This window comes from Mastigoproctus giganteus, chromosome 14, assembly GCF_048544385.1.
Source record: "Mastigoproctus giganteus isolate SK-2022 chromosome 14, ASM4854438v1, whole genome shotgun sequence".
NCBI lineage: Eukaryota > Metazoa > Arthropoda > Arachnida > Uropygi > Thelyphonidae > Mastigoproctus > Mastigoproctus giganteus.
Window position 1 is genome coordinate 103,834,000 of NC_143588.1, and position 23,824 is coordinate 103,857,823.

General features: G+C 38.4%; 1 protein-coding gene across 3 annotated transcripts in view; it reads left to right on the forward strand.

The window, feature by feature from the left end:
- Positions 1 to 23,401, forward strand: part of LOC150075469 (GTP-binding protein Di-Ras2-like) — a 49,502-nt gene extending 26,101 nt beyond the window's left edge. The window contains exons 1-3 of one of the 3 annotated variants that reach the window (XM_090389095.1): positions 11,725 to 11,838; positions 13,199 to 13,371; positions 21,691 to 23,401. In XM_090389095.1, the coding sequence (XP_090245221.1) occupies positions 13,234 to 13,371; positions 21,691 to 22,152 (600 nt within the window). In that variant the 5' untranslated portion in view covers positions 11,725 to 11,838; positions 13,199 to 13,233 and the 3' untranslated portion in view covers positions 22,153 to 23,401. Of the gene's footprint in view, positions 1 to 11,724; positions 11,839 to 12,544; positions 12,663 to 13,198; positions 13,372 to 21,690 lie in introns of those variants that run through there. The other 2 variants (XM_090389096.1, XM_090389094.1) reach the window with 2 other exon arrangements.
- Positions 23,402 to 23,824: the final 423 nt, after the last annotated feature.

Genomic DNA, 23,824 nt, shown 5'->3' on the forward strand with positions numbered 1-23,824 from the left:
GGAAAGGAAGAATAAAAGAGAGAGAGAGAGAGAGAGAGAGAGAGAGAGAGAGAGAGAGAGAGAGAGAGAGAGAGAGAAAATGAGAGAGAAAAAATGAAAGAGCGACAGATGGAAAGGAAGAATGAAAGCAAGAGACACATAGAAAAAGAAAGAAGGAATGAAAGACAGAGAGAGAGAGAGAAAAGGAAAAAAGAAAGAGACGGGTAGAGAAGGAAAGAAAGACTTAAAGACAGAGACAGAAGAAAAGAAAGATTGAAAGAGAAAGAAAGGAAGAATGAAACCGAGATAGAAGGAAAGAAAGAACGACAGATAAAGAAAGAAGTAATGAAAGACAGTAAGAGAGAGAGACAAGAAGAAAGTAAAGGAAAGAAAAAAAAAGACAGGGAGAGAAGAAAAGAAAAAATGGGAGACAGAAACAGAAGAAAAGAAAAGGAAAGGAAGAATAAAAGAGAGAGAGAGAGAGAGAGAGAGAGAGAGAGAGAGAAAAAATGAAACAGCGAGATATGGAAAGGAAGCGAGGGAGAGAAAGGAACAATGAAAGAGAGAGAGAAGGAGAGAAAGAAAGAATGAATGACTGAAAGAGGGAAGAAGGAAAGAAAGAATGAAAGAGGAGAAAAAAAGGAATAATGGAAGGGAGAGAGAAAGATAAGGAAAAAAAAGAACGAATGAATGAAGGAGAGACAAACAAGGCAGAACGAATGAAAGAGAGAGAGAGAGAGAGAAGAAAAAGAAGATTGAAGCAGATGGAGAGAGAGAAGGCGAAGAAGAATGAAAGAGAGTAAAAGATGGAAAATGAAAGATAGGAAAGAATAGATAAAGGATGAGAGAGAGAGAGAGAGAGAGAGAGATTGAATGGTTGAGTGCTTAATCCGGGCTGTGATTGTGTCGGTGCTGCGACACGGACGGAGCCTTTCATTTACGCCTTCCGTCCAACTGCCGCAGACAGACAGACGGACGGACATGTCCACACCAGTTGTCAGAGAACTCAATTAGAAATGTCTTCTCCTGTTGGGGGACGGGGGACGGGAGGGGAAGAACAGCTCCTTGAGGCCATTACGAAGCCGCACTTCCACAAATGGGCTTCGCTTCAAATTGGCATTTGTTCATTGACGGACAGCAACGATTTAAGATGCAACGGGCACCGTCTGGTAACGTCTGCTTTCTTTTTTCTTTTGTTTTTTTCAATGTGGAGCAGCTTGCTTGGGGGCCCGCTCACTGCACCACCTCGAAAACATCTGCACGGCTAATCCACTTCGGAAGCCAAAATTCACGTGCACACGGCAAAGGATGTTAAACTTCGAAGACAGTCACAGCCACCTCGCTGGCCCCGAGAGGCGAAGGGCAAAAAATCCAGGAACAGAGAGAGAGAGAAAGAAAAGAGGGTAATATACAGAGAGAGCGAAAGTTTAACGAAAGAAATGTGAGGAGAGAAAGAAACAGAGAAAACAGATAAGAGAGAAAGAAACAGAGAAAACAGATAAGAGAGAAAGAAAGAAGGAAGGAAAGAAACGTGAGAAGAGAAAGAAAGAAAAGGGAGAGAAGAGAGAGAAAGATAGAAGAAGATAAAAAGAAACATGCAAAAAAGAAGAAAAGAGTGAGAAACACAGAAGGAATGCAAAGAGAAAAAAGAAAGAAAGAAAGCCAGGAAGACAGGGAGAAAGAGAAAAACAGAGAATGTAAGAAAGAAAGAAAGAATACAGGCAGAGAGAACGAAAAGGAGAAAATTAAAAGAAAAGAGAGCGAAACAGAAGCAAAGAAAGCAGAAAGAGACAGAGAGAGAAAGAAACACAGCGGAAGAAGTAAGTATGAAAGAAAGAACAAAACAGAGAGAGAAAATAAGACAGAAAGAAAGAGAAAGATAACGGAGGGAGAAATATATAAGAAAGAATGAATGAAGAAAAAAGTGAAAGAGAAAAAGAGAGAGAGAGAGAAAGGCAGAATGAAAGATGAGAAAAGAGATAAAGAAAAAATCGAAACAGAAGGAGTGAAGAGAGAGAGAAGGATCGAAAGAAAGCTCGAAAGATAGGGCGAGCGAGAGAGAGAGAGAGAGTCCATAAGAAAGAAAGAAAGGAAGAAGACAGACAGAAAGAACGATCGTCCTCCTTCGGTCTGAAGAAATATTTTCTCCGGGTGTTCCGCCCCCTTGTTGGCGAGGTGCTGCCCGATCCCCGGTGTTTTTCCCGGCCCTAAAACAGCTGACCTCGCCGAAAAACCCGCTGAAATATTTAAAAGGTCGTCGCAACACCTCGGGATGCTCGCCACTCGCCTGAATATTTGACGAGACGAGTTCAGGGTTCCGTTGATGGAGCGGCGTTGTCGGGTTTGCACGGCGAGCATTTCAGACGCGCCGTGAACGAGGCCAGCTGCGTTGGGTCGAACAAAATGATCGTTTCTTTGGCGTTCTCATTTATTCAGCGGCCGAAAACATTGCGCCGCTCATATTCCGCGATTGCTGTTTCACGGGAGACGACACCCCAACTGGGGCAAGAGATGGACAGAAAGAAAGAAAGAAAGAAGGGAACAGATTTGCCTGTGATTCAATGCGCAGCCCAATTCCCCCTCGGAGACAAACAACGTGTTCTCATTAAGCCAACCCCACCCGAATCTCCCGAGGAAAACGCTTCTCTTTTCTGTCTATCATAATAGATGTGAGTGAAAGCGTTGGGGCTGACAGACATCTCACTTTCAAATCATCACAAATAGACAGAAGAGAGAAGGACAGAGAGTGCGATAAAAAGGAATAGAGAAGCCAAGGTAGAAAGACAGAGAGGGGAAGCCAAACAGACATTGACAGACAGAGAGAATTAAAAAAGAATGACAGAAAGAAAGAAGGATAATCGGAGACACAGAAAGAAAGATTCATATACAAAAGAAAGAGAAGGAAAGAGAGAGAAACAGAGAAAAGAAGAAATGAGAAAGACAGTAAGAGACGGACAGAGAGAGAAAGAAAAGAAAAATGAGACAACCAGAGACAAACCACAAAGAAGGAACGACAGGGGAAAAATTTAAAAAGAGAGATAGAAAGACTGAAGCAGAATGACTGTGGAAAAGAGAGAAACAAAAAAGAGAAAGACAGAAAGTTAGATTAAGACACAGAAACAGAGGTGGGAGAAAGAAAGATGGATAAACAGAGAGATGGAAAGAAAGGGGGAGAGTCAGTGATAGACAGAGAAAGAGGACTAAATCGACAATCAAGAGAGAGAGAGAGAATTAAAAAATGCGTGACCGGAAGACAAGAAGAAGAAAGAAAGAAAGAGTCAGACAAAAGAAAAAGAAGGAACGGCACGGAAGGATATCTAAAGAGAGAAAGAGAAAAACTAAGAGAAAAAGACTGGGTGGAGGGGAGAAAAGAAAAACGAGAAAGACAGTAAAAGATGGACAGAGAAACAAAAAGAAATATGACACAGACAGAAGAGTTGATTACAGGGAAAGACCAACAAAGAGAGAAAGAGAGAGAGAGTAGGGACAAAGAAAGACAGAGAAAAGAGATGCAGAATAGACATAGAAAGAAAAGAAAGACACAAAAGAGACAAGGAATATACTGACACAGAATGAAAAAGAAAAATAGGAGCGAAAGAGAGACATAAATGAAAGGAATACTGAAACCAAGACAGAAAGAGAAAGGATGATAATTAGAGACACAGAGAGAGAGAGAGAGAGGATAAAGAAAGACAGCCAAAAAGAGACAGAAAGAGAGAGGGAGATAAAGAGAAAGGAAAATAGAAAGCAAGATGGAGAGGGGGAACACGCAGGCAGAGGTAAAGCGAGTAAGAAAGAGATAGAGAAAGTGAAAAAGTTCAGTTGGGCTTTTTCGATTAAACGCCAAGGTAGCTAAGGCAATGAGGTAGAGTCGGTTCAATTCAGGGGCTCCCGTCCAAGAATTAACGTTGGGACTGCCCAGCACTGCTCTTTGGAATAAGGAACCTCATTTTTCATTTAGAGTCCATTTGTTTTCGAGATCCGAGTGCATTGTACCTGTAGCATCCCCTCATCCTCACCCTCACGGACCGGCCCTTCTGTCTGTGTTCATTTTGTCTGTTTTGTCGGCTGGAAAAATGACATTTGAATTGCAACTTTCGTCTGTTTTAGAAAATCCGATGGCTCACTGAGATTCGTCCAATTCCTCGTTTATCCCTACACGTTCGACGACAGGTGTCGCTGCATCGGCCGCGTGTTTGATGAGGGAAATAATGGAATCGTAAATGAGGTCGTCGCCAAACGACTTGGTCCGATTGGTCGCTTTTTAGACAGACGAGCTTTAAAATTGCATCAAGCGGACATGTTAAGTTGATTTACAGTTCGCATTTCTTCGCGATGAGTCACGCAGACGATGATGGATGGATGGCGCTGAAATTTGCTCTAATTGAATTTTAACACGCTGTCCGCTTGGTGGCGCTTCGTGCTCTATGGACGCTGCAATGAACGCGGCTTAAACGAAACGGGATATTTTTCTCAAAGACACGCATCTCGTGGAAGGAAGAGCAGTCGTAGCCACTTAGCCGGCCACGAGGGAAAATGAGAGAAAAGAGTTCCAGAAGAAGTTAACAGAAATTGAAGTGTAATGTCAATAAGTACCTTCTTTCTTCTCAACCTCCAACCCATGCGTGATACTAACTATTATAGGTTTTAATACCTTTCGTGTTCGGGGCTTTCATAAGTAAAAACAAAACTGATTCAGCGCGCTGTTGAGGATGCAGCGCTATATTTAATGAGGACTGCGCATGAATATGTGTAAGACTCAGTCTTGTCAATCGTCCTGCGTATGAATACTGATTACACCGTGTGTGACGCGGCTCTTACTATACTGTATATGTGTATATACAGAGAACGGAATGGATAGAGACAGAAAGACAGAAAGAGGAAGATAGGAAGGGAAAGAGAAACAGAAAAAAAGAAAGAATAGTGAGAAGATAGAAAAGGAAATAGAGACAGAAAGAGTGAAAGAGGAGAATGAAAAAAGAAAGAGACCGAATGGTGAGAAGAGAGAGAAAGAGAGAGAGAAAAGGACATAGAGCCAGAAAGAGAGGAAGATAAGAAAGGGACGATAGATAGAAAAAAAGAAAAAGAAGGAAAGAAAAAAAGGCAACAGAGACAAAAAGAGGAAGATGGGAAAGGGAGGAGAGACAGAAAGAGGAAGATGGGAAGGGGAAGAGAGACAGAAAAAGGAAAGGGAAAACTAAAGAAAGAAAAAAGACAAAGAATAGTGAAAAGATAGAAAAGGAGTTAGAGACAGAGAACGAAAGAAAGAAAGAAAGAATGGTGAGAAGAGAGAGAGAGAGGGCAAAGGATATAGAACCAGAAGGAGGAGGATAGACAGAAAAAAGAAAAAGGGGAAGAAAGAATAATGAGAAGAGAGAAAGAAAAGAGACAGACATAAAGAGAGAAAGAGGAAGATAGGAAGGGGAGGAGAGAGAATAAAAAAAGAAGAACAAAAGAAAGAAAGAGAAAGAACGTGAGAAGAGAGAGACAGAGAGAGAGAGAAAAGGAGAAAGAGCCCGAAAGAGAGAGAGAGAGAGAGAGAGAGAGAGAAACAAGAAGTAAGAAAGGAAGGAGAGACAAAAAAAAGAAGGAAAGAATGAGAAATGGTGAGAAGAAAGAAAGAGAAAGCAAGAAATAGAAAGCAGAGTGAGAAGAGAGAGAAAGAACGGTTAGAAGAGAGTAAGACAGAAAAATATAAAACAAAAAAGGGAAAGAAAAAGTAAGAAAGAAAGATAAAAAAAATAAAAAGATTTGATATAAATGGGAGGTAGAGAGAGAAAATAAGAAAGGAAAAAAGAGAGAGATGGTAAAAGAAAGGAAGGAAAAAGAGGAGAATTAAAGAAAGAAGAGTAAGAAGAGAGAAAGAAGGCTAAAAAATAAACCGGAAGGTGAAAAGAAAGAAAGCAAGAAAGATGAGAAGAGAGAAAGAGTGAGGGTGGGTGGGTGGAGAGATAGAGGGAAAAGACAGAGCGAAAGAAGAGAATGAAAGAAAGAGAAAGGTGATAGGGAAGAAAGAAAAGGAAAGTGAAAGGAAGAGCGAGAGAGAGAGAGAGAGAGAGAGAACAAAAGGCGAGAAAAGAAAGATGACGGGAGAGAAAGCGTGATGGGGGAAGTTGAGAGAAAGATTAACTAAGGAAGGAGATATTCTTTTCAACTGAGTGAATTTTTCTCGGTAGATTCCTTTGTTTTTGTCTCCCAGTGTAAAGCGGTTATCCCATCCAGTGAGTAGTTTGAAGAGAACGCTAAGCCACTGTTGTCTTCTGTCTATTTGTACTTGCGAACTGCGCTACATGTAACCACCTGGATTAAAATTAGGACAAATTCCGCTCGAGGGAGGTCCCCTTAATCCCATGATTAAGGGAATCTCTCCAGCGTCATTTAGTCCAGTCGTTTTTCAAAAAGAGACAGAAAAATATAAAAGAAAAAAGAGCTCAGAATCCCTACCTCTCTTTTCTTTGCCAAGTACAGAAAGAAGAAGAAGAAAAAAACACGTGCTAGTATCTGTACCAACTTTGTCTATCGATCCAAGTTTATAGACCTTATCTTTCCCCCTTTGTTTCAGGCACATCTATTGTTTTCACTGTGTCTGTCCGTCTGTTCGCATGTGATAACTCGACTCCGAGTGGATGAATTTTCATCAAATTTTATATTTAGCTCTTTGAAAAATTTGTCAAGCCATCTAAATTTCAATATAATCGGACCAATAGAAATTCGCCAATTATTATTATTATTTTTTTATACATATCACGTAGGCTATCCATATATAGTATATTATAGCTGAAACAGTGGATATTATGTTCGTTGAATTGATTGGAGGAATGATAGAGCAGTATGGCGGATACACAGAAAACAAATGTTCTCGGTTTAAGCAGTGCGCATATGAAAAAGCTTGTTTTTTGTTGTCAGTTTTCTAAATATATAAATCATTAATTATTACTATTAGCTTATTGTATTCCTCACAGCAGAAAGTGTTATCTTGGCGCCAAAGAAAGTGCTTCATCCTGACCATCTTGTGTCAACCATCAAACATGGAGGAGGATCACCAATGCTTTCAAGGATCACCAACCTCATTGAAGACGAACTACAATGCTGGATTACACCACAGCCAAGACATCTCTTCTTCCAAACAAGGTCCAAGAAGCCTGGAAGTTGATGAAAAGCATGCCCAAGAAGAAGACTGAGGTTGCCACACAGGTGAAACGTAGACCTGCCATGTATTATCTTTTTGAAACAAAAAGACCTTCGACCTGCATGCATGTCGAATACTTTTGGTCATGTAGTGTAAATTCGGCCTCTTGGATGAAATGAGAACTTTGATCGGTGGTCGAAGTGCCAAACCGATTGCAAGAGGGGTTCTAATTAGAATAAACATAGATGTCACTTGACAGAAACACGCCAGCCATCTCGAAACAAGGACTGATATTGCCCGCAGTCCCTTCCAGCTATTTTGGGAAACAGAAAATCAATGGAAACCCAAGAGAATGGGAGCGAGGCAGAAGACACATGAAATGTGTCACGAGGAAGATGAAACCTCCCCTAGTATTGCAGGTGTCTTTAACGACAATCACCCAGGTAATTACTAATCGGATAAACTCGGATTAGTTCGGCTTCTATTCGTAGATTTCCTTCTTGTCCGATGCCAATTGATGAAACTAGTTCACCATCTTAATGGTATCATGGCAGCGTTGGATGGGTAGGGTGGAGGATTGAAAGATTTAATGAGAAAGTTGCTGATTAGTGACTGCTCTAACAACTTAAGTTTGCCCTACCAAAAGAGACCATAAAATTTCCCGGATATCTGCCTCTAATTGCAACTATCGTTTGGTATCTGTGCTAATTTTAGTTATTCGAATTTTTCAGTTGACCATCTGCCCTTGGCTTGTTTGCTTTCAGTTTCTTCTGCAAAAACAAACAAAATTTCATAAACGATCGTTCAAACGTAAAAATTACACCTGGCGCCATCTTGTGTTCGGTATATTCATTAAATATTGATTGGCATTTTGTTGTCGGTATTGTCGTCGACTGTTTGTTACATTCCCCCCATCACCTCAAATGACCTTGACATTGAAACGGGAAGCGATATGCTTACTCCCGCGTGTTGATATAAAGGTTAAAATATCACGTTTTGCTGTTTAAATATAGATATCACTGCGCATGTGCACTGGACATTCATTCTCCCTAAGTCTTTTTGCTCTTTCCATACTTGGAAATGATTTAAATTTAAACCATTTGTTCCTATATTTGGCAGAATCTTAAAAATGATAAAATTCGTCTGCCGAAAGAGACCATTAGAAAATAAAACTGAACTATTTCACCCTACAACTTTCAATTGAAAACTACTGTTAAAAATGTATTGTTGATTGAGGACGATTGTTAAATATTTATTGCTAATTGAGAATTGTTAAATATTCTTTGTTGATTGAGAACGATTGTTAAAAATGTATTCTTGATTGAGGACGATTGTTAAAAATGTATTCTTGATTGAGGACGATTGTTAAATATTTACTGTTGACTGAGAACAATTGTTAAAAATGTATTGTTGAATGAGAACGATTGCTTAAAATGTATTATTGATTGAGAACGATTGTTAAAAATGTATTGTTGATTGAGAACGATTGTTAAATATTTATTGCTAATTGAGAATTGTTAAATATTCCTTGTTGATTGAGAACGATTGTTAAAAATGTATTCTTGATTGAGGACGATTGTTAAATATTTACTGTTGACTGAGAACAATTGTTAAAAATGTATTGTTGAATGAGAACGATTGCTTAAAATGTATTGTTGATTGAGAACGATTGTTAAAAATGTATTGCTAATTGAGAACTGTAAAATATTCTTTGTTGATTGAGAACGATTGTTTAAAAAGGTATTGTTGGTTGAACATTGTTAAAAATGTATTATTGATTGAGAACAATTGCTAAATGTATATAATTGATTGAGAACAATTGCTAAATGTATATAATTGATTGAGAACGATTGTTAAAAATGTATTGTTGGTTGAATGATTGTTAAAATGTATTGCTGATTGAGAATAATTGCTAAATGTTTATTATTGATTGAGAACGATTGTTTAAAATGTATTGTTGATTGAATGATTGTTAAAATGTATTGCTGTTTGAGAACGATTGTTAAATATTTACTGTTGACTAAGAACAATTGTTAAAAATGTATTGTTGAATGAGAACGATTGCTTAAAATGTATTATTGATTGAGAACGATTGTTAAAAATGTATTGTTGATTGAGAACGATTGTTAAATATTTATTGCTAATTGAGAATTGTTAAATATTCCTTGTTGATTGAGAACGATTGTTAAAAATGTATTCTTGATTGAGGACGATTGTTAAATATTTACTGTTGACTGAGAACAATTGTTAAAAATGTATTGTTGAATGAGAACGATTGCTTAAAATGTATTGTTGATTGAGAACGATTGTTAAAAATGTATTGCTAATTGAGAACTGTAAAATATTCTTTGTTGATTGAGAACGATTGTTTAAAAGGTATTGTTGGTTGAACATTGTTAAAAATGTATTATTGATTGAGAACAATTGCTAAATGTATATAATTGATTGAGAACAATTGCTAAATGTATATAATTGATTGAGAACGATTGTTAAAAATGTATTGTTGGTTGAATGATTGTTAAAATGTATTGCTGATTGAGAATAATTGCTAAATGTTTATTATTGATTGAGAACGATTGTTTAAAATGTATTGTTGATTGAATGATTGTTAAAATGTATTGCTGTTTGAGAACGATTGTTAAATATTTACTGTTGACTAAGAACAATTGTTAAAAATGTATTGTTGATTGAGAACAATTGTTAAATGTATTGTTGATTGAGAATGATTGTTAAATATTTATTGTGGACAATTATTGTTTAAAATTCATTTTCCAAAAGTGATCCGCTTCATCAGACGACTTTCGTTTTCGAACGATTGCTAAAAATTCATTTTTGAGAATCAAGGCTGTGCAAAGGTACTTGGGTTAAGGGGCCTCGTTTATTTATGTTGAGACTTTGATGGATCCTCTCGATTGGGCCTCTAGATCGGGAGCACTGGTGCGGCACATCCAACACACCCCCTTCTTCCAGTTTAAATATCATTTTCGGGAATGATTCTAGGAAAAACCGTAAAATATTCATCATTAAGAAATAAGGTTTTCCTAAATTGATAAACAACATTGCCACATATCTTACTGCTATATTTTATTTATTTATTTATTATTATTTTTAACGTTCTGTCATACAAAGTTCTGTTAATACCGGGTGTTGCCATGCTGCAATTGCAATTTTATTTATCATTATTTTCCTTTTCCCACAATGTGCTTTTGTAAGACAGTTTGGACAAAACAGATGACACAGCTTTATCGTCTGCCATAGTCACCATACGTCTCGCCTGCAATTTTTTTCTTTCTGTAAGTGAAATTAGCGCAAAGAAATAGAAAAGATTCTACACGCTTATTAAAGATTTTTCCCATTACTTTACAACTGCATATCATAGTGTAAGGGGGGTGGGGTAGAATTGCTGGGAGTATAGATTCAAAGTTATGCCCCAAAATCTTCCCAAGAACCAACGAAATACGAACAAAATATGTTTCTGGTCTGACTTTTCCTACTTCAGTACCTCAACGTCCGAAATATAATTATATGAAAAAAATAAATAATAAATATAAATAAATTGATGGATTTCTATTTTTACGATTTTAGTGAAATTTGGGTAGCCTGACAAATATTTCAAAACGATGCAAATATAAAATTTTATGAAAACCCGTCCACTGGAAATACAGTTGTTACACGCGGACGGACAGACAGACACTATTAAAAAATTAATCTTATAAAGAATCAGGGAGATGTAGAAAGAGGTGAACTCGGGAGAGAAATTCATTAGTTTTTTAAATACTTTTATCGCCACCAAATCAAATATTAGGACCGGTCCTTATGGGTTTGCAGCGGGGGCAAGGCACTCCGGCCTTGAACCCGCTGCAAAGCCATTCTGGGGCGCCAAAAACAGAAAAACATTGAAACAAAAAAAAAAAAAAAAAATTATATATATGGGCACTGAAAAATCTCTCTGCCCGGGCCCTAAAATATCTTGGGCCGGCGCTGCTAAGCACAGCACATCTTAGAAATCAGTTTTGAAATTCTGTATATCTCAGATAATTACAGAGCTTTTGCATGGAATAACCAATGATTAATAGCATGCTTCCAGGAATCATGTACAATACGCGATATATAAATTAACTTCAAAAAGAAAACGCGAATATTCTCAGTACTGTTTTTTATTCGTTTGGTTTTTTATTTTAATTTTCGTATGCTGATTCAGTTGTTTTTCTTCTGTTTCCAATTAATATTTTGGCAGTTTGCCAGTTCATGCGCACGTGACGAAATCTAATTGTTCAGTTAAAACAACGAAACGCGAAGCGCGCCAGTTACCATGGTAACAAAACTAAGGTAGAAAATAAGTCGTTTGCATTTTTATATAACAAAAGAACAAAGTGAAAATCCAAAAGACAGAAAACTTGGAAATTTCGAAATCGAACAATTAAATGTTGGTATTTCTCAATTCTTCACACCAGGGTGTGTGGTTGATAACCAGTGTGGCCACCTGCTTCCGGCGGAAATAAAGCTAAGATTACTGCCACTTTCTTAGATATCTGGACTCTTCCCCTCCCCCACCACCCCCATCTCTTTTATTGAGATGTTTGTTATTTCATCGATAGCCAGTCGCAGTTTTCAACAAAAAATTCCATGTGCGCAATTCTCTGTTTATGAAGTTTAATCATTTCATTATTACGTCATAATGAAGCCTGCTTGTTGAGTCTTTCGTTGCTTTTATTGTTGTGTGTGTGAAGGTAAGAATTTGTTTTTTTTCTTTCATTAAATAAATCGTTTGGTGTTGAAAAAATACTGAAAATTCATTCTTGGAGTATTTGTCAACACTCATCTTCTGGCAAACTTTTTTTTTTTTTTTAAACCACGCACGCGCAAAACAGAAAAATGTTTATTTCTAAAACCATCGCGTGCATTCCAGGGGGAGGGGGGGTGAAATTCATTGTTAAAACCATTCGCGCGTGATATAATCACGTGCGCGGTTAGCCCGCAATCGTCGTGTTGTTGTTTTTTTTTTTAAATAGCAGACGTGTGTATAACAATGGGCGCTTGTAGTCGCGTGCATGATTTGGGGAGAAAGTATTGTTGAAATATACAAGAAAGAATGAACTGGCAACAAGGAATGCATAATCGGAAATAAACAACTTTTATGTTCTTAGGCATGCGTGTTCGTCTGCATAAATCTATAATTCCCGCCTACGCGAAAATGCGATACTATAGATTTAAAAGAAATTTTTTTATCTTCTGCTGCATGAGTCAATATGCTTAAGGATTAAATGCCCAACTTGCCACCTACGTGCTGATGGATTTGAAAGCTTTTACGTCAGAGTAAACTCAAAAATATACATAAAGAAGTTGTTTCCGCTTAGGTTTCCTGATTGTAAGCGGATTTTAATTGGATTTTCCAACGAGCAGACGTCAAACTCGTAGGAATTATGTACTCGAGCCTCATCTAAGACATGCGTCTTAGATGAGTACCCGCATAATCGATTTGAATGAGGTCTTGAAGTATTCAAACTCAGTATTGTCTGTTCTCGTCAAAAAGGTGTTCCACAACAATTTGACTGTGAGTATATACAATAGACTTATTTGAAACCTATACAACTCTTGACTTCTTTCAAATCTGTCCCCCCCCAATACTCTTTCTTTCTATACTTGGCTCTTTGTTGGTTTTTTTTCCAAATGCGTAATTGCCTATTGTCTTCATCATGTCCGTCCGCATGTAATAACTCGCCTACCAGTACATTTTTAGATATATATTGTAGCTGAAGCATTGGATATTCGTTTTTTGTTATCAGTTTACTAAATATATGTCGTAAATTATTATTTTTACTTATTATATTAATTAGAGCAGATACGTTAAATAAAGCGCATTACGAAAGTGTAGGCTGAATACTAATTTGAGGTATGTGTTGCTGTTTATTTTATTGAGTCACAGAAGATTCGTTGTATAAAGATAAGGCGATCTTTTCCTTTCAAACTGAAGTTTTTTTTTTTTTTTTTTTTGATCGGTTGCAGAAGTTTGAAAGGACTTCTGCAATCTACCGACCCCGATGCCCATCGTTGTAATACAATTGTGACGTCATTTCTTTGTATTTGCAGTTGTTCGGATCCAGTGGACAAAGAGGGAAGTCGAAATGCCAGAACAGAGTAACGACTATCGCGTGGTTGTATTTGGGGCCGGAGGCGTTGGCAAGAGTTCGCTAGTACTTCGCTTTGTCCGAGGCACCTTCAGAGAGAGCTACATCCCCACCATTGAGGACACTTATCGGCAGGTAAGAAAATCCGTATCGCGCTTCTGTTATTTCTACTTGCATCGAATAAGCGAACAGGCACTTCAGGTCATGAGGCATCCGTTTATCGCCTATTTTATTTACGCGTCCTCAGATGCCATTTTTTTAGGCTCCGGCCAATGTTAGCAACAGAACATCTTTTGTACAAATTAATCGTGGCGTCCAAGGTGTGCAACGATATTTCTTTTGACTGTCGTTCGAGTGGTGGAGCGCGAGCGTACAGTGGTACACGTATTTGAGTGAACCGTGGTTCGAGCCTACGTGACAGCTAAACACGGCATCCTTCTTGTATTCATTGTCGGTTTTGTAAACTCTTCTGACCTGTGTGCCATCCCGATGTATGAATTTTGTTTATTTTACATAATTTTGAATCATCCAGTCGAGAGAGAGAGAGAGAGAGAGAGAGAGAGAGCTGTTGTTAAATTTTATCTTAACATGAACGCCGAGACTTCTCCTTTCCGCATCTTTCTTTCTTTCTTCCCTCTCCATCTTAGTTTCTCTGCTTTCCTGTGTCTGTCTATTACGTCTTCTTTCTTTCTTTCTCCATACTGTTCGGTCCCTCTTTCTGTCTTTCTGTATACGGCTAATTCTCTCTCTTTCCCCCTCTGTCTGTCTGTCACTCCCTCTAACTTTTCTCTCTCACACTCTCTGATTCATTCTCTGTCTGTCTATCTGTAACTTCTCGCTAACTCCTCTCTACCTTTATCTCTGTCTGTCTAGGTCTTTATTTTTCTTTGTCTGTCTGTCTCTCTCTCTCTCAATAATTGATTCTCTGTCTGTCTATCTTTTAACTCTCTCTCTCTCTCTCTCTGACTTCTCTCTGTCTTTATCGCTGTCTGTCTGGTGTTTCTTTTTCTCTACCTGTCTCTCTCTCTCTCTCTCTCTCTCTCTCTCATTCTTTCTCTCCACCTCTTTGTCTCTGTCTTTCTCTACTCTTCCCTCTCTCATTGTCTCTACTTCTCACTCTGTCTGTCTCTCTCTGACTTTTTTGTCTCTATCTCTCTGTAATCCAATCTCTATCTGTCTCTTTCGGGGCGCCTCCGTAGCCAGGTGGGCAGGAGCAGCAGTTCGTAGCACGCGCTTCTTGATTAGACCGGGGTTCGAGCCCGTCACCACGAAATACGGAGGATGCGGAAAGGTCAGGGAATGACCACCGCATATCCCCGGAGCAATATGGCATTAGTTGCTAATGCTCCTAAAAACCAAATAACAACAACAAAAACTGTCTCTTTCTCTGATCCATTCTCTCTCTCTCTCTCTCTGATTCATTCTCTGTCTGTTAATCTTTAACTGTTTCTCTCCCTAACTCTTCTTCTCTACCTTTATATCTGTCTGTCTTTCTCTCTCTTCTCTGATTCATTCTCTGGCTGGCTATCTTTACTCTCTCTCTCTCTCTCTCTCTAACTCCCCTTTTCTCCGTCTATCTGTGTCTTTCTCTTCCTCTATCTGTCTATTTCTCTCTCTCTCTCTCTGATTCATTCTCTATCTTTAACTGTCCCTCTCCTATATTTATCTCTGTCTGCCTGTCTCTCTCCATTTTTGTTTCTACCTCTCTCTCTACCTCTGTTTGTCTCTCTATCTTTCTCTACTCTTCTCTCTCTTTGTCTTTACCCTCACTCTGCCTGTCTTTCTCTCTCCCTGACTTTTCTGTCTCTGTCTGTCTCTCTAATATCCATTTTCTGTCTGTTTCTTTCTCTGATTCATTCTCTATTTCTTTCTCTCTTTCTATCTCTCTGATTCATTCTCTATCAGTCTCTCTGATTCATTCTCTATTTGTTTCTCTCTTTCTATCTGTCTGATTCATTCTCTGTCTCTCTGATTCATTCTCTGTATGTTTCTCTCTCTTTCTCATTTATTCTCTAATTCATTCTCTATTTGTTTCTCTCTTTCTATCTGTCTGATTCATTCTCTATCTGTCTCTCTGATTCATTCTCTATCTGTCTCTCTGATTCATTCTCTGTATGTTTCTCTATCTGTCTCTCTGATTCATTCTCTGTATGTTTCTCTCTCTTTCTCATTTATTCTCTGATTCATTCTCTATTTGTTTCTCTCTTTCTATCTCTCTGATTCATTCTCTCTTTGTTTCTCTCTTTCTGCCTCTCTGATTCATTCTCTGTCTGTCTCTCTGATTCATTCTCTATCAGTCTCTCTGATTCATTCTCTATTTGTTTCTCTCTTTCTATCTGTCTGATTCATTCTCTGTCTCTCTGATTCATTCTCTGTATGTTTCTCTCTCTTTCTCATTTATTCTCTAATTCATTCTCTATTTGTTTCTCTCTTTCTATCTGTCTGATTCATTCTCTATCTGTCTCTCTGATTCATTCTCTATCTGTCTCTCTGATTCATTCTCTGTATGTTTCTCTATCTGTCTCTCTGATTCATTCTCTGTATGTTTCTCTCTCTTTCTCATTTATTCTCTGATTCATTCTCTATTTGTTTCTCTCTTTCTATCTCTCTGATTCATTCTCTCTTTGTTTCTCTCTTTCTGCCTCTCTGATTCATTCTCTGTCTGTCTCTCTGATTCATTCTCTATCAGTCTCTCTGATTCATTCTCTATTTGTTTCTCTCTTTCTATCTGTCTGATTCATTCTCTGTCTCTCTGATTCATTCTCTGTATGTTTCTCTCTCTTTCTCATTTATTCTCTAATTCATTCTCTATTTGTTTCTCTCTTTCTATCTGTCTGATTCATTCTCTATCTGTCTCTCTGATTCATTCTCTATCTGTCTCTCTGATTCATTCTCTATCTGTCTCTCTGATTCATTCTCTGTATGTTTCTCTCTCTTTCTCATTTATTCTCTGATTCATTCTCTATTTGTTTCTCTCTTTCTATCTCTCTGATTCATTCTCTCTTTGTTTCTCTCTTTCTGCCTCTCTGATTCATTCTCTGTCTGTCTCTCTGATTCATTCTCTATCAGTCTCTCTGATTCATTCTCTATTTGTTTCTCTCTTTCTATCTGTCTGATTCATTCTCTGTCTCTCTGATTCATTCTCTGTATGTTTCTCTCTCTTTCTCATTTATTCTCTAATTCATTCTCTATTTGTTTCTCTCTTTCTATCTGTCTGATTCATTCTCTATCTGTCTCTCTGATTCATTCTCTATCTGTCTCTCTGATTCATTCTCTGTATGTTTCTCTATCTGTCTCTCTGATTCATTCTCTGTATGTTTCTCTCTCTTTCTCATTTATTCTCTGATTCATTCTCTATTTGTTTCTCTCTTTCTATCTCTCTGATTCATTCTCTCTTTGTTTCTCTCTTTCTGCCTCTCTGATTCATTCTCTGTCTGTCTCTCTGATTCATTCTCTATCAGTCTCTCTGATTCATTCTCTATTTGTTTCTCTCTTTCTATCTGTCTGATTCATTCTCTGTCTCTCTGATTCATTCTCTGTATGTTTCTCTCTCTTTCTCATTTATTCTCTAATTCATTCTCTATTTGTTTCTCTCTTTCTATCTGTCTGATTCATTCTCTATCTGTCTCTCTGATTCATTCTCTATCTGTCTCTCTGATTCATTCTCTATCTGTCTCTCTGATTCATTCTCTGTATGTTTCTCTCTCTTTCTCATTTATTCTCTGATTCATTCTCTATTTGTTTCTCTCTTTCTATCTCTCTGATTCATTCTCTCTTTGTTTCTCTCTTTCTGCCTCTCTGATTCATTCTCTGTCTGTCTCTCTGATTCATTCTCTATCTGTCTCTCTGATTCATTCTCTGTATGTTTCTCTCTCTTTCTCATTTATTCTCTGATTCATTCTCTATTTGTTTCTCTCTTTCTGTCTCTTTGATTCATTCTCTATTTGTCTCTCTGGTTCATTCTCTATCTGTCTTTCTCTCTCTGATTCATTCTCTGTCCGTTTCCACCCTCATTCATTATCTGTATGTTTCTCGCTTTCTCTCATTTATTATCTGTCTATCTCTCTTTGATTCATTCTCTATCTGTGCCTCTCTCCCTTCATGTTTACTTTCTCTGTCTGTCTCTCTCCTCTCTACCTCTCACACTCTCTGTCTACTCCTCTCTCTTTCTTTTTCTCTACCTCTCTCTGTCTCCCCTTCTCTCTCTCTCTGTTTCTCTCTACATCTCTTTTTCTCTAACCCTTTGTTGTCTCTCTCTTTCTCTGATTCTGCGTCTATCTGTCTCTCTCACTTTGGATGTTCCTGTATTTCCCCACCTCTTTCTGTCTTTTCCCCTCTTCGTTCACTAAAAACAGGAAGTCTAACTGAAATTCGCAATACGGTTTAAAGAACTGGAGCAAAAATGAACTGTTTTATCCTGCCAGTATTAACTTCCAACCCCGGATCAAGGATTTCTGACATAATCCAAATCTAAGATAATTCCTCTTCTAAATCCATGATAATTTTTTAATAAAAACACAACGAAAAAAAAAAAAAAATCCCAGAAAATGAATACACGCAACATTCTAAACTTCATTATTAATCTGACACATCAGAAAAAATTCGACACATTTTGTATCGATAATGTTTTAGCAAATTAAAATCATTTAAGCTTGTCATTAATCCGAGGTCAACTTCAAAACATCCCACAATTTAATTATCCCCTCTTCTAGCATAAGTCCCTGTCAATGACACGTGACTGCCATCTTTTACAGATCCTTACAAAAATAAATTTGACAGATATTAAACTTTAACATAAAATCCTTTTTTAATACATTCCTGAAATGCTTTAAGAAAACTTAAGAAATAACTAAAGAAAGAAAAAATCCTTTCTGAAAAACTAATGGAGCTTCGAGAAATCGACAATCAGTGGTCGACTTCCTGTACTGACGCATCAAAGATTGCTACGTCACACAGAACAAAGATTGTTACGTCACACAGGAAGTAGCAAACTTGCAGTAGTTTCAGTGATTTGCGAGAAATATTTTTTCCTTCTCTATAATAGATGAAAAAAAAAAATTATTTTTTATGATTTAAAAACAATAGATTTAAAAACAATAGGAATTTCTTGGTGATTTCCCCTTTAGTGGATTCTGTCCACCGATCCTGCCATTCCTATTGAAGGTGGTCGAGCAATCTGGTTTCTTCAAGCTTCCTGTTGTTGACGAGATCCAACGAGTAGTTGAGGACAGTACACGGTATTTCTTTTGCCATATTATAAGTCAGGGCGCATCTAATGATTTCCAAGTCCAGCGGGAGGACTCCCACCAGAACCTGGACTGTGGAGTCAGCTCGTGTGATTGTCATTATTATTGACCACTGGATACTGTCCAAGGTTCTTCTATTTACCACTGTGGTTACCTTTTTTGTACCAAACTGGTGAAGCATATGTGATGACCGGGACGAAGGTAGATTTGTAGTAGAGGGACAGGATCCACTTGTTTAACCCCCAGTCCCTCCTGGTCACTCTTGCGACCAATGTAGAATATTTCCGTATCTTTTGTTTAATGTACTTTAGATGGGGCTGGAAAGAGATTTTTGTCAATGATGATTTCGAGATATTTGATTTCTGTAGCAAGTTTTATTGTGGTGCCTTGGATTTTCACTTGCGGTGGTCTGGCAAGGTGGAGTTTGCTCTTCAGGAGTACCGAGCAGGTCTTACTTGGCGAAATCTGCAGGCAATGGATTGTAGCCCAGTTTTGCAAAGTTCCTATCGCGTGGTTGGCTTTTTCTTCGATTTGCGCTCGTGAGTCAGCAGAAACAGTTGGTATCAAATCATCGAAGGCCTGGGCGCCGACTTCGCCAATATCAAGAGCCAGGAATTCATCTAAAATCATATTCCATAACAGGGGTCCTAGGACAGAACCTTGCGGGCATCCCCCTGTGGATTTGTCTGTTTAGCTTCCTATACAGTGCATATATTTCGATCGTTCTCTGTGTTAGGTAACTCCTGATTGTGTTATACAGGTTTAGAAGCACTCCAGCCCGCCTAAGTCTCGCGAGGACGCTCGGCCACCAGATGGCGTCAAACGCCCCCGCGAAGTCGATACTGATAACAAGAAATATTTGGTGGTACAGGCTTCTTCTTTATCCAGCAGTGTCTTGAGAGCTTCGATCGTGGATAGGCCTGGTTTGAATCCAAATTGCATTGCGTTTGTTAGGTTTTCCCCTTCGTAATAGTGGAGCCTCTTGTGCAGCATTCTCTCGAATAGTTTGCTTACAACTGGGAGTTGTAAGACTGGTTTTTCTGGCTTCTTTGATGGATTTTTCAATTTAAGTTTGATGTTGGCAATTTTTTAGTCATTAGGAAAGGTCCCTTCTTGGAGGCAGGTGTTATGTGAGTAACAGATCCGCGGTGTGTTCCACCGTTTTCTTCACAATTTTCGGTTCAATTAGGTCTGGGCCAGGGAAGTTTTTTGTTCTGATTTGCACGGTGGCCGCATACAGCTCATCCACTTGTTGGTCAGTGAAGTATGAGTCATTTTCTTGACAGATCCGCACTTGTTCTGGGAGGGTAGGAGTTACCTGTTCCAGGAAGATGGTGTTTAGGATATTGGTCACCGAGTCGTTCCACGTAGTGGGCAGAGAACCCAGCGGGGTCATTGTTGCTTCTGCGACTTCTCCTCTGGGGTGTCTGTTAGTGGCTACTTTATAAACCACTCCCCAGGGATCAGCGTTCCCTGCTGTGGAAACAAGATTTTCTCAAGTTTTGCGCTTGGTGTCCTTTATTAATTTGGTGTATCGATTCCTTGCGTCTTTATACCTGTCCATAGTATGTATCTATCAGCGGTACCAGTGGTCCACCACAAAACCAAGTAAAAGTGTCACTGTGAAGAATTAAAAACTGCCAAGGCCAGATAAGGATGTGAGTAGTGTAGGTATCGTGAGAACAGTGTTGTTGTGTTGTTCATCTGGCCTCTTAGTTACTCGAAGGCCCCATCAGGAAGGGGAGTTCCAGGATCCGTGCTCGACATGCATGAAAAGGAGTGAATCCATCTTGCCTAGGAAGGAGGGAGAGGACCCAGGAAAAGAAGTTGGGGAAGTGGAAGAAAGCAAAAGCGGGGACCAAAAGGAGGAGATCCCTCATGCGAGTAGAGGCCACTAGTGAGAGAACACCCAAAGACAGGTGAGTGAGGACAGCAAGATAGAGGTGATGGAAGACGACACAAAGGATGGCACCCCCACCCCAAAGAGGAGCGCAAGCACAAGGAGGATCCTGAGTGGAGAAATCCTACGCCAGCACAATGGCGTCAGCAACAGATCCAGCCCCGAAGAGTTAGCATGAGGTTGAGGTTCAACGCCCGAGAACGCAGAACAGGGTTCAGGCAAAGGTGGTCTACTCTGGAGCGGGTGAGATCGCAGGAGTGGAAGCAGCGGCCAGAAGATTTCTTCTACGCTTGAGAAGAGCGGAGAAAAATTATATGAAGGCATTAGATGCTCCTTGTTGCCAGTTAGGGAATGATGTGTATCAAGGTCTAGAAGGTGGTCCGGTGGAGGAGCTGCTGTCTGAGGTCAACGTAAATTGTGCATTCTTTTATGAGGGTCCAATCTTCCATCTCACCACACAGATAGATATCGTCTTCAGCATTGTCAAGCCGTTTGAGACGGACTTTAATGGAGCCGTGAGCGGTCAACATAAGAGTGGTTTCCAGGTTTGGAGTAAACCTGGAAACCACTTTGAGTAAACCAGGCCATGGTATGTTTGTTTAAGTGGCTAATGTCAGGATTAGATGGAGATATAGATCTTCTAGAGATTAATATTAAAATTTTGACCATATAAACACGCAAACCAGCCTTACAACGCAATAAATTCACAGACACTTTACGCCGCTGCCATCCCCAGCCTCAATTTCATATTCTGTTTCACTTTAATCTCACACTCTCTCTCGTTCTGCACAATACTGTGAACCTTTCGGTTGCTCAATAACCACATTTCTGTTGTTTCATTAATTTCTGGTTGAACGAACTTTCTCTCTGTCTTTTCCAATTAAAATTCTATTAATCAAGAAACTTCATCAACTCAAATTACAGTTCATAATGAATATAAATGGTAGGTTCCATGCGCAAGAGAATACATTTCCCAGATTATTTCCAAATTAGATTTTTAATTAGAGAAAATTCCTGGAAAGATCGATAATCTGTATGTTATTTGATAAGGCTGGAAAGACTCAAATTGATTGGATCAAATAAGATTGCACCCTTGGATTCCTCCACCTGATTCTTTTAATTAATGCTACGAATCGCCTGCCATCTCTTTTAGTTTTGCAATACCATAAAAAAGATTTAATGGCAAATATTAATAAGAAAATAGCTGTTGATAGTTAATGGTAGGAACGATAGTGTTGTCATCTTATGTTTATTGATAAACACCGAAAATATTTTGATAGTTTCACTAAATAATTTTTTTATTTTTAGGTTATAAGCTGCAATAAGAATATCTGTACACTCCAGATTACTGACACAACAGGAAGCCATCAGTTTCCAGCAATGCAGAGGTTAAACATCTCCAAAGGTCACGCCTTCATCCTTGTGTATTCCATAACCAGTAAACAAAGCTTAGAAGAACTTAAGCCAATATTCGATGTTATCAAAGAGGTCAAGGGAGACATAGAAGGTATTCCCATAATGCTCGTTGGTAATAAATGCGACGAATCGGAAAGCAGAGAGGTGGAGAATTCGAATGGCCAAGACCAGTCCAAAAAATGGGGTTGTGGTTTTATGGAAACATCGGCCAAGACTAACCACAACGTCAAAGAGCTGTTCCAGGAGCTACTGAACATGGAAAAGAGAAGAAACATGAGTCTCAACATGGAATCTTACAAGAAAAGATCACAACTGCGTAAAGAAAAGCTCAAAGGCAAATGTCTGCTCATGTGACTCATCCTTTGGTACTTCAACAAATAAAGGCCAAAAAAAAGCGACATATCGGGACTTGGAGAAGATTTCTAGATGGATAGTTTGGAAAAGTTATTTAATAACAGATATTTTTTGGTCCTCATCTTCTTTCGGGGATCTCAGCAACCAATAATGCTCTCTGTACACATACGACTGAAGATCTTCAGTTTTTATTAGCTAAAAGGGGTTTTTTATAGCATGCCCCTGCTTTTAACAGTGGTGCTGTTTTTTTGTTTTTTTTTATGTTCCTGAATACAAAACGTGCCATCCTTTTTAGGCCTTCTGTTTAATCAATGTTAATGTGGTTGCCTTAGTTACGAAACAAGATACATAGACACGATTTGTTTGCACACTAAATTTGGAACGATGCCAACCTTTATGGGAGACAACCCCCCTATTGTATTGTGCAACGAAAAACCACGGACTGATTTTTCCTTCTGAACAAAATGAACATTCTGCGATCATATTTGTAGATCTCTTTAAGAATCTATAGCTACAGCACTTCCTTTGCAATACATTTGTATCTATTGTTATATATTAGCTCGAAAAAAAGTATCTACTGCTTTGTAGAATGGACCAAAAGCCGTTTTTTTCGAATAGGAGCTTTTCTTTTTCTAATTCTTAGTCTTATTCAACCATTTTTGCATCATCATATATTAATATTAGATGCATATTTGTTATCAATATAGGTTTAATGAATATTATCAATTTACAAGTTTACATTGTAATGTATACATACATACATACCTATCCACATACACACATATCTATATATATACATATTATATCTGAGTGCGAAGCTAATGGGTAAAATAACTACTAGCGAAGAGATAGATGGGTGTAGGTCATCCGAATGAATTGCTCATAATGATTTTTTGTTTTCTTCTTCTTCTTGGAAGGAAATATAAACTGTTATTAAGAGATTTCGTGATAGTATTTAATGCTCAAAAAGTTTCGCTCTGGGTAATATTGTTTTTTTAACACTCATATGCGAATATAGATTTAAAATTATTATAAATGGTGCCGTTATTAACCAACTGACAGAACCTGGAAGTTCTGGCCTTTCTGCTAAAACTCAAACCAATGGGGTTCAGTCTATGGCTCACAGTTAGGTGCTATTTTTCCGGGAACAAATGAAATCCGATATTTTAATAGCGAAAGGTGCTTGGTGACCTCCTTCTTAAAAAAATTTAAATAGAAATGTTAAAGATTTAGATGAAATCAAGGAATTATGCTTGAATAATATCAAAAAGAATTAATTTTTATCAGGTTGGATTTTCTAAAACTTATAGATTATATGCTCACTGCCTAAAAAATTAGAAATACCTTTATTAAGTATCTAGTAGGACCACCTTTTACCCGAATTACACGCCGTGCCACGGATTCCAATAGATATCTGAGGGAATTCAACTCCAGATTTGACCATTCTTCCTCCAGGATGCTTGTCAGCTGCTGTATTGGTGTTGATAGTGAAATGCGAAGCCGGACTAACTTTTCCAACATATCCCAGAATCGCCTAATCTTAATCCATTCTCAACTGGATTCAGATTAGGTGGCCAGGGTAGATGGAAATGTTCCTCGAAGCATTCTATCTTTTCCATCGTTCCACAGTCCAGTCTTGGAGTTGATGCCACTCCAGTGATTTCTTAAGTGA